General features: G+C 47.8%; 1 protein-coding gene across 2 annotated transcripts in view; it reads right to left on the reverse strand.

The window, feature by feature from the left end:
* The window catches only part of PARP8 (poly(ADP-ribose) polymerase family member 8), a 451,712-nt gene extending 444,637 nt beyond the window's left edge, over positions 1-7,075 (reverse strand). Inside the window, exons 1-3 of one of the 2 annotated variants that reach the window (XM_029577668.1) lie at positions 6,786-7,075; positions 6,280-6,380; positions 5,357-5,411 (exon numbers count right to left, since the gene is read on the reverse strand). In XM_029577668.1, coding sequence (XP_029433528.1) covers positions 5,357-5,411; positions 6,280-6,370 — 146 coding nt within the window. In that variant the 5' untranslated portion in view covers positions 6,371-6,380; positions 6,786-7,075. Of the gene's footprint in view, positions 1-5,356; positions 5,412-6,279; positions 6,381-6,482; positions 6,754-6,785 lie in introns of those variants that run through there. The other variant, XM_029577676.1, reaches the window with a different exon arrangement.
* Positions 7,076-16,847: the final 9,772 nt, after the last annotated feature.

Below are 16,847 nucleotides of genomic sequence, written 5' to 3' on the forward strand. Positions count from 1 at the left end.
GAAAAAAAAAACCCTGAACCACGGGAAAAACGAAATTCCCGCGGGGGGCCCCAAAACGAAGCCCGACACGAAATTTTTACCGAAAGCACATCTCTAGTAAATAATCAATTCACATTTACCCATTCTAGACCTCTCATGATTTTAAACACATCATATCCCCCCTCAGCCGTCTCTTCTCCAAGCTGAACAGCCCTAACCTCTTTAGCCTTTCCTCATAGGGGAGCAATTCCAGCCCCTTTATTGTTCTGGTCGCCCTTCTCTGTATCTTCTCCAGAGCAACTATATCTTTTTTGAGATGTGGTGACCAGAATTGTACACAGTACTCAAGGTGTGGTCTCACCATGGAGCGATACAGAGGCATTATGACATTTTCCGTTCTATTTACCATTCCCTTCCTAATAATTCCTAACATTCTGTTTGCTTTTTAGACTGTCGCAGCACACTGAAGCCACAATTTCAAAGTATTATCCACTATGACACCTAGATCTTTTTCCTGGGTGGTAGCCCCTAATATGGAACCAACATTGTGTAACTATAGCATGGGTTATTTTTCCCTATATGCATCACCTTGCACTTGTCCACATTAAATTTCATCTGCCATTTGGATGTCCAATCTTCCAGTCTCACAAGGTCGTCCTGCAATTTGTCACAATCTACTTGTGATTTAACTACTCTGATAATTTTGTATCACCTGTAAATTTGATTACCTCACTCGTCTTATTCCTTTCCAGATCATTTATAAATATATTGAAAAGCACCGGTCCAAGTACAGATCCCTGAGGCACTCCACTATTTAGCCTTTTCCACTGAGAAAATTGACTATTTAATCCTATTCTCTGTTTCCTGCCTTTTAACCAGTTTCTAATCCACAAAAAGGACATCACCTCCTATCCCATGAGGGACTTTGTCAAATGCCTTCCGAAAATCCAAATACACTACATCTACTGGCTCACCTTTTAGCCACATGTTTATTAACCCCTTCAAAAAAATGAAACAGATATGTGAGACAAGATTTCCCTTGGGTAAATCCATGCTGGCTATGTTCCATTAAACCATGTCTTACTATATACTCTGTAATTATGATCTTTACAATAGTTTCCACTATTTTTCCTGGCAGTGAAGTCAGGCTCACCAGTCTATAGTTTCCCGGATCACCACTAGAGCCCTTTTTAAATATTGGGGTTAAATTGGCCAACCTCCAGTCTAAAGGTACAATGGGTGATTTTAATGATGGGTTACAAATTTTAACTAATATATCTGAAATTTCATTTTTTAGTCCCTTCAGACACTTAGGGTACATACCATCCAGTCCAGGTGATTTGCGACTCTTTGGTTTGTCAATCTGGCCAATTACATCTCCCAGGTTTTAGTGATTTGGTTCAGTTCATCTGACTCATCACTCTTGAAAACCACGTATAGAACCGGTATCTCCCTATCATCCTCATTAGTAAACACAGAAGCAAAAAATTCACTTACGGATAAATTTTAAATCCCCTGCGCGCGGAGAGAACGGGGGTTATGTGTGTGGTTGGGCCTTGTGCACAACGCGCGCATCTTCAAACAGTCCTGGCCACACGCGTAACTCCCGTTATGCGCAGAAGAGGCAGGCCCAAGAAAAGGGACGGTCCGGCGAAGGGGAGAGACAGGGCTGGAGGTGGCCGGTACAGCGGTCATTTGCTACTGTGCTGGGGGATTGCGCGCTAGCAGCCTGCTGGCGCACACAACTTACACCAGCTCAGGAGCTGGCGTAGGTTCTGAAATAAAGAAAATGAAAAAAGGTAGGCCCTGAAAAGGGGTCGGGGAAGAGAGGGGAAAAGGGAGGGACGGTAGGTAGGGGGAGGCCCGCTCTAATCTCTGCGCATAAACCGGCCAAATCTACCCCCCTGTATGCACCAGCCTGGATTTTATAACATGCGTGCGCCGGCGCACATGTTATAAAATTGTGCGCACATGGAGGCGCGTGCATATGTTTTTAAAATCTACCCTTTAGTCTTTCTGCAATGGCCTTATCTTCCCTAACAGCCCCTTTAACTGCTCGGTCATCTAACAGTCCAACCAACTTAGTCGCAGGTTTTCTGCTTTGGATACATTTTTAAGAATTTTTATTATGAGTTTTTGCCTCTACGGACAACTTCATTTCATATACTCCTGTCTTATCTATGTTTTACATTTAACTTGATAATACTTATGCTTTTTCCTATTTTCTTCAGATGGATTCTTCTTCCAATTTTTGAAGGATGATTTTTTGGCTAAAATAGTCTCTTTCACCTCACCTTTTAGCAATGCTGGTAATGGTTTTGCCTTCCTTCCACCTTTCCTATTGCTGGAATACATCTGGACTGCGCTTCTAAGATGGCATTTTTAAACAATGTCCACACCTGTTATACAGTTTTAACCTTTACAGCTGCACCTTTCAGTCTTTTTCTAACTACTTTCCTCATTTTATGAAAATTTCCCTTTTGAAAATTTAGTATTAGATCTGTAGATTTGCATATTGTCCCCCTTCCTGTCATTAATTCATATCTGATCATGTTATGATCACTATTGCCAAGTGGCCCCAGCACCATTACCTCTCTCACCAAATCCTGCGTTCCATTAAGAATTAGATCTAAAATAGCTCCCTCTCTCATCGGTTCCTGAAACAGTCATTTATTCCATCCAGGAACTTTTCATCTCTAGCATGTCCTGATGTTACATTTATACATTTAATATTGGGGTAATTAAAATCTCCCATTATTACTGCATTGCCAAATTGGTTAGGTTCCCTGATTTCTCTTAGCATTTCATCATCCGTTTCATCAGTTTGGCAAGGTGGACGATAGTAACTCCTATTACTATACTCTTACCCAACAAAAATGGTATTTCTATCCGTATCGATTCTAATGTGCGTTTAGTCTTTAGTATGATCTTTATCCTCTTGGACATAAAACGCCAAACCCCCACCAAGCTGATCCTCCCTATCATTGAGATATAACTTGTACACTTTCCCATTGGTTATCCTCCTTCTACCAGGTCTCTGAGATGCCAATTATGCATATCTCATCATTCACTTCTCATCATAACTCTCCCATCTTATACTTCTGGCTCTGGCATACAGACATTTCAGTGTATTTTTTGTTTGTATTAACAACCTGCTTTTCGGTTGATAGAGATAATTTGGAATCCTTTAGCTCAGGTGATTCTTTACTTATAGGCACATGGACTACTTTTGCTGTTATTGGAACCTCTCCATTGGGATGCCCTAACACTGTTTCATTAGCATTCTTCGAAGATACCATCCTCCAAACCATGTACTGCTGAGTGGACTGTCGGCTTTGCCCTTGTTCTAGTTTAAAGCTGCTCTATTTCCTTTTTAAAAGTCAGCGCCAGCAGTCTGGTTCCACTCTGGTTAAGGTGGAGCCCGTACTTTCGGAAAAGTATTCATCTTCCCGAAAAGATTGTCCAATTTCTTACAAAACTGAATCCATCTTCCCTGCTCCATCATCTCATCCATGCATTGAGACTCTGGAGCTTTGCCTGAATCTGGGGACCTACACGTGGAACACGGAACATTTCAGAGAATGCTACCCTGGTGGTTCTGGATTTCAGCTTTCTAAATTTGGCTTCTAGAACCTCCCTCCCACATTTTCCTATGTCGTTGGTGCCCACATGTACCACGACAGCTGGCTCCTCCCCAGCACTGTCTAAAATCCTAGTTAGGTGATGCTTGAGATCAGTCACCTTCTCACCAGGCAGGCAAGTTTACCAGGCAGTCCTCATGTCCACCAACCACCCAGCTATCTACATTTCTAACAGTTGAATCACTATGATGGCCGACCTAACCCTTCATTCCTGGGCAGTAGCCCTGGGAGACTTGTTCTCGGTGCAAGAGGAAAATGCATCATCTAAGAGCAGGTTTCTTGTTACAGGATCACTTCCTGCTACACCAGGGTGATGCTCTCCAACCAGGAGACCTTTCTGATCCAAGGCAGCACTGGGGCTGCCAGACTAGATTTGGGACTTGGCTACTATGTCCATGAAGGTCTCATCACTGTTCCCCTCTGTCTGCCTCAGCAACTCTAGGTCTGCCACTCTAGCCTCCAGAAGGCCAGGATTGAAGCATTCACAATTGGTGCTACTGCTCATAAGTTTCAAACTTGTGCTAATTCAACCCCTTTTTGGGTCTGTTCTTTGCTCTGCAGTATCTGCCTCAGTATCATCCCTTCTCCTCCGGTTCCCTGTAGAAGAGAGGGGGAAAGGGAAGCAACACGAGGGAAGGGCCTGGATTAGAGAGCAGAGTGCTTATTCTATGTTCTGTCTGTTCCAGACTCACTATTTTCCCCTCCTCTTTCCTGCAGGTTGCCTGAAGTGGAGGGGCTGGAGCAGAACTTCTGGCTGCACATTCTTCCACAAATTAAGCCCTGTTTGTATACATGACTTATTCTGTAGTTTATTTTTATCTATGTCCTCGAAAAGGTTTTTTTTTAAAAGCTTGGATTACAAGAGTAATTTTATGTTACAGAAATCAAGAAACAGAGTTAACAAAATTAATAAATAATTGAACAGAATTTATTGAATTTCCTATTAGCATGAGAAGCACAATACTTGGTTTCACTTTTACAATGAACTCGCAGGCATTACAGAGGATCATTAACATGTCTAACTTTAACTGATGTCCAAAGACTGATCAAAATGTGTACACTAACAACTGTCAAATCAACTGAGATTCAGCTTGCAATTTAAACAGACTTTGCATACTAAAAATTGCTCTGTTGCTTCTGGAACAGGTGAAATGATAGGCACTGCAATGGTCAACTATAATCTATTTTGGGTTACTTTAATAATTTTCTGATTTGCTGGCTGAATTCTTTTCTTCTTCAGTGCTATATGTGCTTGCTAGTATAAGATACATAGATTTTAATCCATTAACAAATACATAATGTAAATATCTACAATTACAGCTTAACTAGAATCACAGTGATGTTTATAGTTATGATGTTCAAAACAAAACAAATAAGCTAATGTATTTATAATACCTTTTAGATAAGCACTGAATTGTTTTTGTGTTGATTTAACAATTTTTAATCAAACTGAATTTGAAAAATATTTTTCAATCATACAAATTATCTTTGCAGCCACTGTAGACTTTGAGAAAAGTCAGTTGATCAGTTGATTGCACAGGCAATGAGAATTTGATAAAATGAACTCTGGAGCCATAGGGTGCTGTATCACCTGTTCCTTGTCAACAGCCGGCTGCCCATCCTCTACTCTTATGTATGAGCTACAAAAGATAATCAATCATTCATCGGCATTTGTTTGCAAATACACAAGAGATCAGAGAGACGGGAGATTAACTCGTGGAAGCGAAGCACTGTACCTTTTAGAGCTTCCGCTGTAGGTAAAGGTGAAAGTGGAGTCGGAGTATCGGAAATCTACAAAAGAAAGAATTGTTTTATTTGGGTTTTTTTCTTCTGACGATTCATTATATTTGAAAGCTGTCTTTTTTTCCCCCCAGGTTAAAATGGGTATGCAATACCCCCCCTCACTTCCCTCCTTCCCCCCTCCCTGCCCAGAGACGGGGTGGATCGGCGGGGCAGGAAAGCCCCAGACCTTTCAACAAGTACCCCGGTGCTATGGCAACAGCAGCGCTCTCCATTCTCAAGCAAGGAAGCAGCAGCAGACGCAGAAGTGTTGAGCCGTTAACCCATGCATGGGGAGGGCAGGGAAGAGGAGAGGGGAAGCATGGGGGGGGGGGGGGGGAGAGAGAGAGAGATAAAGCATTCTTTAAAAAAAAAAAAATTCTAGCAGGCGTTCTTTGAAATCCTTGCAGTGAAGAACGTCAGTACAATTAGAACTGCGTTCAGGAAGTCATTACAAAACAATGGGCCACCATCACTAACACTGAGCCAGAACCAGAGCTGCTCGATGTTTTGCATGAAACTACTTACTGAAAAAATTTCATTGCATACCCCCCCCCACCCCAAATATATTTATTTGTATGTATGAGTGTGTGTGTATGTGTATATATATATGTACATATACATATATGTGTATATGTTAATTTAAGAGATTGATGGCGGAACCCACCGGAGGAAGTTCATTTCACTGACGTTTTGGATTATCCTCTCATCTCCAAAAGAAATGGCCCAGCACAAAGCATCTTATAAATGTGTGACTCATCGGTAGAAAGGCTAGGAAAGCAACAATTAAAAAAAAAAAAAAAAAAAAAAAAGGAAGAAGGGGAAAACCTGTTCCGTTTATTATCATTGTTATTATTGAACGTAACCTGGGAGTGCTCACCTGAAAACAGGCAGTCCTTCTCCGCCTTGCACTTCTGGATCACGATGTCGATATCCTTCTGAATTCTCTCTTGCCTTGAACACATCCCCATGTAATGAATCCTTGGGAGGAAAAAAAAAGAGAGACCTTCTTTCCCCCTGTTGATCTGTCAAAAATAAATTAAACAAACAAACAGACAAAAAAAAAAAAGCCCCAGCAGAAACCTCTCTTCTGCGGGCGTGAGAAAGAGAGAGAAGACGTTATAAAGGAGCGCTTTCCCCGCCGTGACCGCCCTGCTGCTACTGCCAGCACCTCCCGTCGCTCCTTCGCAGTCTCCTCCTCCTCCTCTCTTCCTGACAGCAGGTAACGTCGTCGCCGCCGCTGCTGCTCTCCGCAGCGTTAGTTAGAGAGCGGGGAGGGGGGCGGGGAACGACGCCACTAATCAGCGAGGCAGCCACAGGCAGAGACCCAGGCCCAGAGGCGCCCTAGAAAGCGGGGGCGAGCTCGGGGCCTGCTCCCTTCCGTACCGTGGAGCGCGGGCTGGCGCGGACCTCGGCCCCCAGGCCTAAACCAGGAACGCGAAGCCCAAGCTGCATGTGCCGGTGGGTTTATGAACCCCCAGCGTGAGGTGTGCACCGATCGCTTCAGCCCTAAGGAGCGACGGTTGTGGGCTTCCAAGGCCTTTTATCTCTCCGGTGGATTGCTCAGAGCTGAATTTAAAAAGAAAAAAGTTCAGGAAGCAGCCCCGGATTTAGACACAGGCAACTGCCTCTAGAGCCCCCAATGATGAAGATGCCAAATACCCAGGCTGCTAAGACCACCCCCGCCCCTGGACTTTCCCGTCCTGGCAGTGAATGTCAAAATCTTAAATCCAGTTCCGTTGGGATGTACTTAGGCTCACAATAAACATGTGTACTCGTACTGTACCTAATGTAAATATTAATATATTGGCACTGAGGTAAGGTGCTTCCCCTCACCAGGCACACGTTTCCTGGTTATAAGGAACATAGGAGAAGATCTTTTTTGAAAGCCTTGCCAAAGATTTTCAGTGAGAACTGGTTCATCTGCTATATGCTAGAGTCAAGCAATATATCTTCAAAATATGCAACCTAAGTAACCAGAGCAGGGAACATGATGGGCACACTGCATACCCAGGTACATGTACACATACAACTAAATAATCAGTTATTAAATGATACAAAAGAAGTATATGCCCATGTTAGTGAGCTATTAAGCTAAATTACATGTATATGGAGGCACAACTAGATGTAAACCTGGGTGTGAGGTGTGAGCCACTGCTGCTCCCTGCTGCTAAGGTTACAGGCACAGAGTAGGATTGCCAGCTCATATAGCCTGCCCTCTAGTTATTTTAAACTAGTAGGATTTTTTTTCCAAGGGGTAGGCTTTGTTTGGGTGTATACTGTCCAGTCCCTCTACCCTCCATGCACTCTTGTGAATACAAATAAAACTATGGAATCCAATCTCTTTAAGTCTAACCATCTGATTTATTTCCTGACACACTTAAGACACAGTAGATGCAGCTTCCAAACATGAGGCAGTTTAGAAGAGTGGTTCTCAACCTTTTTTTGGTCGGGACGCCCCTGATAGATGGTTCTCACATGCATGACACACTGAACACATGACCATCATGTGGCTAAATGTAAAACATATACTCTGCATCTACTGGAACGCCCTGACTCCCCAGCAATGGGTGCAGAGCAGAACTAGGAATTTCCCATATGTTACGTCCCGGGCCGTGCCCCGGTCCCTCCACCTACCTCGGGGCCGGCCCGGGCTACTGGAACTGCTCTTCGGCCGTCTAGGCCCGACCTGGCTCGAGGGAGACGCCACCAATCCTCCGTGGCTGGCCATGCCCTCTAGGTGCACATGCAGGGGCTCCGGGTTTAAAGGGGCCAGCGCGGGAAAACTAAGCACAGTCCCGGGAGTGACGTCAGACGCTGCAGGGTTATTTAAACCCTGCAGCCGGCTGTAGCCTTGCCTTGCAACAAGGTTCACTCTGGATAGAGTTGCTAGTTGCTATATCGGATCCCTGATCATCTCTCCGGCTTCTGACTTCTGGTTTTTGACTCCGGCTCCATTCCTGGACTTCTGATTCTGCCTCCGTCCTTGGCTTTGACTTCAGCTTCTGACTTCTGGCTTCCGACCTTGGGCCGTCTCCTGACGTCTGGCTTCATCTTCTGTCCTTGGCTTTGTCTTCGGTTTCTGACTTCTGGTTTCCGACCTTGGTCCGTCCACTGACTCTAACTTCAGCTTCCGCCCGCGGCTGGACTCCGACTTCTGGCTTCTCTCCATCCACAGGTATCCAGTTCTTCGCTCACCAGGAGGCCTTGCCTAAGTCCCAGCGGCTCGGGTCCTCACGGGCTCCTCCCGGGGGGACTGCGGGCTTCCAATGGTGAAATCTTCCAGGGTCTTCTCCTCAGCACCGCCTCCCGGCTGCGACATCCACCGTGGGCTCTCACAGTGCATCACCATCCATCTCAGCCGACTCAAGGGTCCATGCCCCTAACAGTTTGCAAGGCCTTGGACCCAGTGGATGCCAAGGGCCTGAAAGCCATTCCCGATATGGCACAGCGGTTGCAAAAACAGCAAATATGCATTGGCTCCCTGATGACGACCGTGCAGAGATTAGCCAATCGGATAGATGGAGCCGCCGCAGTCAGCCCCCTGGTACCCGTACCTGTGGCAGATATCGGACTGATCACGCCCACACAACTGCCAGCGCCCTCACGGTACTCTGGGGATGCCAAGTTATGCCGAGGATTTCTTAATCAATGTTTCATCCGGTTCAACCTACTGCCAGCCCAGTTTACCACAGATTGGATTAAAACCAACTACATTATTATCTTGTTGGACGGGAAACCTCTGGCATGGGCCTCCTCACTATGGGAGCATCAGGACTCCCGTCTGGCTAACCTGAAGCAATTTGTTGCAGCTTTCCGGCAGATCTTCGATGAGCCCTCCCCCAGGCCTACTGCCGTCTCAGAGTTACTTCAGCTACGCCAGGGCAACCGGCCCCTGTCCGAGTATTCAGTGGAATTCCAGATACTAGCAGTCGAGCTGAACTGGGGAAACGACAGCCTTCACGGCATATTCTTGGAGGGTCTTTCCCCAAGACTCCAAGATGAGCTGGTGGCCAGGGACCTCCCAAACGACCTGAACAGCCTCATTGACTTGGCAGGTCGCGTGGGCCGCCGTGTCCAATGCCGGTTCCGGGAGGGGAAGCCTGCTCGGAGACTAGGGAACTCTGGAACCCCATTTTCCCAACCTGTACCTTCTCCTTCTGCATCTCCAGGAAATCAAGACACAGAACCCATGCCATTGGGCCGGGGCCCAATCTCTCAGGAGGAGAGAAGACGACGTCGTGTCCAGGGCCTGTGCCCATATGGTGGTGGCAAGGGCCACTTCCTGGCTCAGTGTGGGGAGCGGCCGGGAAATGCCAGGACCTAGGCATAGTCGTAGAGCTAACCCTAGATAACACCACTTCTACCTCCTCGTGTACTGTCCCAGTCACTATCCTCCTCCCCGGAGGGAACTTTGATACGCTAGCCTTGATTGACTCCAGAGCCGGAGGGAACTTTATCCTCTGGGATTTAGTCCAGCAACTACAGATCGGGGTGCAACCTCAAAAGCCTCCCATCCGAGTGTCTTCCATTCACGGGACCCCCCTTCCAGGGACTATTTCTATTTGTACCAAGCCCCTAACACTTCGCATGGGTCTCCTGCATGTGGAGGAGATCTCATTCCTCATTCCATGCATCCGGTCATCTTGGGTCTACCCTGGCTTTGGAAGCACTCCCCAGTTATCCATTGGGGTACTCTCCAGATTGCATCCTGGGGCTCGTCTTGCTTTGACACCTGCCTGACCACTGACCCTCGATACCTCTCCTGACCCCCCCCCCCCCCCGCCCGGCACTGTCACTACAATATCAACACTATATGGATGTCTTTTAGAAGGAAAAGGCCGAGCTCCTTCTGGAGCACCAACCCTTTGACTGTGCTATCAACCTGATCCCGGGTACCACACCCCCATGAGGATGGGTATATCCCTTGTCGCTCCCAGAAACTTGGGCCATGTCCACGTATATCCAGGAGAACTTGGACAGAGGGTTCATTCGACCATCTAACTCCCCAGCAAGAGCCGGGTTCTTCTTTGTGGCAAAGAAGGATGGGTCTCTCCGGCCTTGTATAGATTATCGTGGTCTGAATATTATTACCCGAAGCGACCGATACCCGCTACCATTGATTCCGGAGCTACTAGATCGACTACAAGGAGCCAAGGTGTTCACGAAGTTGGACCTCCGTGGGGCGTTCAACCTGGTGAGGATACGACCAGGCGACAAGTGGAAGACCGTGTTAAATACAAGGGACAGTCACTACGAATACCTGGTCATGCCCTTCGGCCTCTGTAACGCTCCCGCGGTTTTCCAGAATCTCATGAACGAGGTATTGAGGGATATGTTGCATACCTCAGTCATCGTTTACCTGGACGACGTGCTGATACACTCGAAGGACCTGGACACGCACCGCAGAGATGTCTGCAAGTTGCTGCAGAAGCTTCAGGATAACCGGCTTTTTGCCAAAATGGAGAAGTGTCAATTTGAGCAAGAGTCCCTACCCTTTCTCGGGTACATTGTGTCCTCCACGGGTTTCCACATGGACCCTGAGAAGGTAATGGCCATCAAGGATTGGCCTCAACCTGTGGGGGTCAAAGCACTTCAATGCTTCCTTGGCTTCGCCAATTTCTACTGACAATTTATACCCCACTATTCCAAGATGGTGGCCCTGCTCACAGCCCTCACCAAGAAGGGGGCTGATGCTAGAAATTGGTCTGCAGCTGCGCTACAAGCATTCCAAGAACTAAAGACAGCCTTCCTTCAGGACACTTGTCTCCATCATCCGGATCCCCAACGTCAGTTCATTGTGGAAGTTGACGCCTCCGACATGGGGGTTGGAGCCGTCCTGAGTCAAATATCCGGCAACGGTAGATCCCTGCCATGTTCTTACTTTTCCTGGAAGTTCTTACCCACAGAAAAAATGTATGGCATAGGAGACAAGGAACTTCTGGCCATCAAATTGGCCTTCGAGGAATGGCACCAGTGGTTGGAGGGAGCCCAGCACCCTGGCTTCCGACCTTGGTCCGTCCACTGACCCTGGCTTCAGCTTCCGCCCCCAGCTGGACTCCGGCTTCTGGCTTCACTCCATCCACAGGTATCCAGTTCTTCGCCCACCAGGAGGCCTCGCCTAAGTCCCAGCGGCTCGGTTCCTCACGGGCTCCTCCCGGGGGGACCGCGGGCTTCCAAGCGTGAAGTCTTCCAGGGCCTTCTCCTCAGCGCCGCCTCCCGGCTGTGACATCCACTGTGGGTTCCCACAGTGCATCACCATCCATCTCAGCCGACTCATGAGTCCACGCCCCTAACACCATACAGTTCACCATGCAAAAAAGGTATTTCTAGTGTCATCTCAGTAACATAAACTCTCCTTCCTACCAGACCCAATAGCCCTCCTTATGAAAAGAAAGTAAGTTACCACAAATGCATGTCCTATTGAGAAAATATAACAAATACGATTGATACAAATGCCTACATGCTAGTAAAATACCTCACCTTGGCACATACGTAGAATCGACCTTCACAAAGTACAGAAAAACTGCATATTACAATTATGGAGACAGAGACTGGAATGGAAACCCAAAAAATCCACTCTGTATGCAGTGCAAAACTGGAGAAATGGAAACAGAAATATAGTACCTAACAGACTCCCAGGCTCTGCTTTAATGTACACAAATTAGGGGTAGATTTTAAAAGATGCAGGACGTGCCGATTTTATAACATGTGTGCGCTGGCACGCACATGTCATAAAATTGGGTGGCTTCGCGCACATGTGCTCGTGCATTTTCTATTGCTGGCCCCAAGCATTGGAACTCCCTCCCTGCTCCACTCCGTCTCGAACCGTGTACATCTAAATTCAGAAAGAACTTGAAGACCTGGCTTTTTAGACAAGCCTTCCCTGACTAGCTCCCACCATACTTTTCTGACTCTACCCTGAATTCCCACTGCCTCCAGTGCTGCATGATTCTGTAAATATGTAAATATATCAGTTTCTCATCCTCATGTTATACTCTGTTTATTTTCTGTTGGTTAGCTTGTTTGCTCTTCCTTCTTCCTTTATCTAGTCTTGCATTATTGTATCCCCACCCCAAACCCTGTTCTTTGTATTTTCCTCCTATCAGTTCTAATGTGAACCGGCGTGATGTACACTAACGTCGGTATATAAAAGTTTTAAATAAATAAAATAAATAAATGTGCGCCAGATTTTAGAATCCGCACTTGCGTGTGCGGGTGGCGCGCTCAACAGGGGGTGAATTTTTGCAAATATCATGCAGCAACGCAGTCGGGTCTTTCCCAATTCCCTCCCAGTCTGCTCCAATTAAGGAGCAGATTGGGATGGAACTTCCCTACCCCTCTACCTAAACTCCTTCCCTCTTCCCCTCTCCTCCCCAACCCCTAAACCCAGTGACTTAATTTTTTTTTGTTTTACTACTTACTGCTCCCCTGGAGCAGAAGTAGTTTGTGCGTACCAGCCGACTGCCAGCACGTGGCCGCTGACCCAGCTGACCTCTGCCCCTCCCCAGCCAGACCACGCCCCCAACCCGCCCCTTTTTCAGGACCCGGCACATGTGCGTGTATCAGCACTTTCGCTCATGACCGGGCCCTTTTGACAATGCATGTGACGTGCACAGGGCCCAACCACACGCATAACTGCCGGTATTTGCGTGCGTGGCCCATTTAAAATACTCGATAATGCGCAAAAAGTTACACCTGCATTATGGTATGCACTCAAACAGTAACAACCCTATCTATGAAAAAGTAACGCTACAAATATTTAATCAGGTCCTAAACACCAATACACCTTCTATTAGGAAAACAGAACAAGCCAATCTGTTATAGATCCCTACACAGAATCTACAAGCTTGCAGAATACCCTTACCTGGAGCACACATTTATTTATTTTATTTATTTGCTTTTATATACCGACATTCGTTGGCGTACATCATATCGATTCACATGGCAACAATTGGAATAGTATGACTAGGGGTCGTACTATTTTACATTTAACAATAACTGTGGTTGGAACTAAGGTTACAGGGTAACGAGAAATTAGGAAGCGAACTTTAATAAACTAGTGGCGGAAAGCCTTGAGGGGGCACAAGTAACCAGAATAAACGGTTAAACAGGAGAGACGGTACATGTAGCCAGGATAAAATTTAAACAAGGGGGAGGGTGGGTGTTAAAGGGGGGATTAGTGAGGGGGGGAGGGTCTCAAAGTTGGATGTGGTGTGTAGAGAGATTGCGGGAGGGGTCTAAAGGAATGAGAGCGAGGGGAGGGAGAGCCGGGGGGAGGGAGGGGTTAAGTGGGGAGTTGGTAGGCGTTTTGGAATAACCAGGTTTTCAATTTCTTTTTGAATGCGTGGATGGAGGGTTCCAGTCTGAGTTGGGGGGGAAGCTTGTTCCAGAGGGTGGGGCCAGCTACAGAGAAAGAGCGTTGTCTGGTGGAGGAGAGGTGTGCTAGTTTGGGGGGGGGGGGATGATAAGGATGCCCGTGTTTTGAGATCGTAGATTTTTCTGGCAAATCTGAAAATTTCATTCATAATTTGTTGGAAAACTGCAGGCGTGTTACAGAGACCAAAGGGCATCACCAGGTATTTGTAAAGCCCGTCTCTGATGTTAAAAGCTGTCTTCCAAATATCATCAGGACAGATTCATACCAAGTTGTACACCTCGCATAGGTCCAACTTAGTGAATATGAATGCTCCATGCAGGCGATCGAATTGTTCCAAGATAAGCGGCAGAGGGTACTTGTCTTTACAGGTAATGGAGTTCAGGCCGCAGTAGTCAATACACAGCCTGAGAGACCCATCCTTCTTTGTCACAAAAAATAATCCTGCTCTGGCAGGCGTTGTAGAGGGGCGGATGAATCCCTTTGCAAAATTTTCTTGAATGTACTCCGTCATGGCCTTTGTCTAGGGAAGAGACAGAGGATAGGTATGCCCTCGGGGAGGCGTGGTCCCAGGTAGGAGGTCTATGGGACAATCAAACCTCCGAAGAGGTGGAAGAAGGTCTGCTTTTTGCTTGGAGAATACGTCTTCAAAATCCGCATAGGGAGCGGGTATGCCTGAAGAAGTGGTAGCCAGAGGAACCACAAGTGGCGAAACCACTTTACGTAGACAGGACTGGTGGCAGGTGGAACTCCATTCCACCAGTTGAAGTGAACCCCAATCAAATTGGGGAGAGTGACGTTGGAGCCAGGGTAGTCCAAAGACCACCAGATGAATGGATTTCTCCAGTACTAGTAATTCAATTTCTTCCGTGTGGAGAGCGCCAGTGCATAATTGAACTGGCTCTGTAGTGAGGAATATTCGAACAGGTAATGGTTCTTCATAAATGGAAGCTATGCACAGGGAAGTCTCCAGAGGACGGGTCTTTATACCCAGGAGTTGAACTAGATCCTTGAGGATAAAATTACCTCCTGCTCCAGAATCCACCAGAGCAAGGACTGGAAAGGACCGGGAGTCCCAGATCAGGGTGACCGGTACAGACAATTGAGGGGCCGGAGAGGTTGCGCCCAAGTTCAGGACCCCTACTGAACTTAGGCCTGGACGTTTCCCGGACGGACGGGGCAGGTCTGTAGATGGTGGCCAGGCACTCCACAATACAGACACAGACCGGTTTGTCTCCGCCGGAGGCGCTTTTCCGGGGTTAGCCGCCCACAGCCCAGCTGCATGAGCTCTTCCGTCTTGGCCACAATAGGGACCCCACTGGAGGCAGGGCTAGTGGTCAGTGGCGAATGGGATCGAACCTGAGAGGGCTTCTTGGGCATCCGACTCTCCTGGTGACGCTCTTGGAGACGATGATCACTTCGGCCTGTTAAATCTATAAGGTCCTCAAGAGAGGAAGGGAGCTCCCGTGCAGCCAGCTCATCCTTCAACTGTGGAGAAAGTCCATCCAGGTAGATAGCTCGTAGGCAGTATTCCTGCCAAGTGAGTCCAGAAGCCAAAATCTGAAATTCAATAGTACAGTCAAAGAGACTTCTTTGACCTTGACAAAGGTGTAACAAACTGGTGCTTTCCACGGCATGCTGCCCTGGATCATCAAACGTCCATCAAAACACAGCCATGAACCAGGACAACTCCCTTAGGAGGGAGTCTGATCGTTTGCACAGGGGAGAAGCCCAGGCCAGCACCTTCCCTTCAAGACGAGACAGGATAAAGGTGACCTTGGTTAATTCATCCTGGAAGACGGAGGGCTGCAGAGCGAACTGCATATAGCATTGGTTGATGAACCCTCTGCAGAGCTTGGAGTCACTGTTGAAGCATGGGGGCACTGGTAGGGCCGACATGGCTCGAAGCTTAGTAGATGATGACTATGGATGAGAAGGAGCAGATACTGGAACCGGATTACTGGTGAGGGCATCAAGCTGGGCATGGAGACAATGGAGGTGGCCAGTGCCTCAAGAAACTGCTTCTGCTCTTGTAATTTGGATGCCAGACCAGGAATGGCCTGGAGGGCATGCGACTCTGCTGAGTCCATGGCCTTTGCAACCTGTTGCGCCAGAGGTGGAACCTTGGGCCGAGGTGGGGTTGACGCAACCCATAGATAGGGACCTATGGGTCCCCACCGTTGGCAGGTGGAGTGGGCTGATGAACAGAGACCAGCTGGAGCTTCACCAATACCAGCCCTTGTTCCCCGCGGGTTGAGCCTTTGGGTGCCGGGGCCAGCTAGATTTAGATGGCCTCTGTATGTCGTCAATGAGGAGATCGTGATCAGCCCATAGACAGCAGAAGGAAGATGGTACAGTTTTACACTGGATGAGGTAGTGTCCTGGAGACTCGAGCACCAAAGGAACGTAAGCAGACAGGGAGCGCCCAAGCAAGAGCAGGCCGAAGCCTGAATAGACCAAGTCCAGGAAGTAGGCTGAAGAGGCGTCAAAGAACAGGCTTGAGTCAGGGCTGGTGGCAATCTGGAAGCAGTGGCAAGCAAGGCTAAGGTCTGAACATGGAGATGGTCAAGCGTAGTCAAGCAATGCAGAGGTCTGGAGAGAGGCAAGAGCGTAGTCAGGCAATGCAGAGGTCTGGGTCTGGAGAGAGGCAATGGCGTAGTCAGGCAAAGCAGAGGTCCGGGCTTGGAGAGAGTCAGTGGCATGGTCAGGTGAAGCAGAGGTCCGGGCTTGGAGAGAGTCAATGGCGTGGTCAGGCAAGGCAGAGTCAAAGTCCATGTAGGCAATCCGAGGAAAGGTGAAGAGCAGGAACGTAGAAGCAAGGGATCAGGAACCAGGAACATTGAGGAACAGGAACACGGGAGTGAGACGAATCTCTCAGGAGGCAACGGGTACTCAGCCAGCGAGGAGTCCTGTTGCAAAGGCAAAGCTAGAGAGCGGAGCCCGGGCTTAAGTACCGGTGCTCCGCTGACGTCATCATCCGGGGCCGCAGCTCAGTTCCTGCAGCTCGGTTCCCGCCGCGGGCCCTACTTAAGCATTGGTGATGCGCACGCACCTACAGAGGGGCGTGGTGC

The sequence above is a fragment of the Rhinatrema bivittatum genome, chromosome 1 (genome assembly GCF_901001135.1).
Source record: "Rhinatrema bivittatum chromosome 1, aRhiBiv1.1, whole genome shotgun sequence".
Lineage (NCBI taxonomy): Eukaryota > Metazoa > Chordata > Amphibia > Gymnophiona > Rhinatrematidae > Rhinatrema > Rhinatrema bivittatum.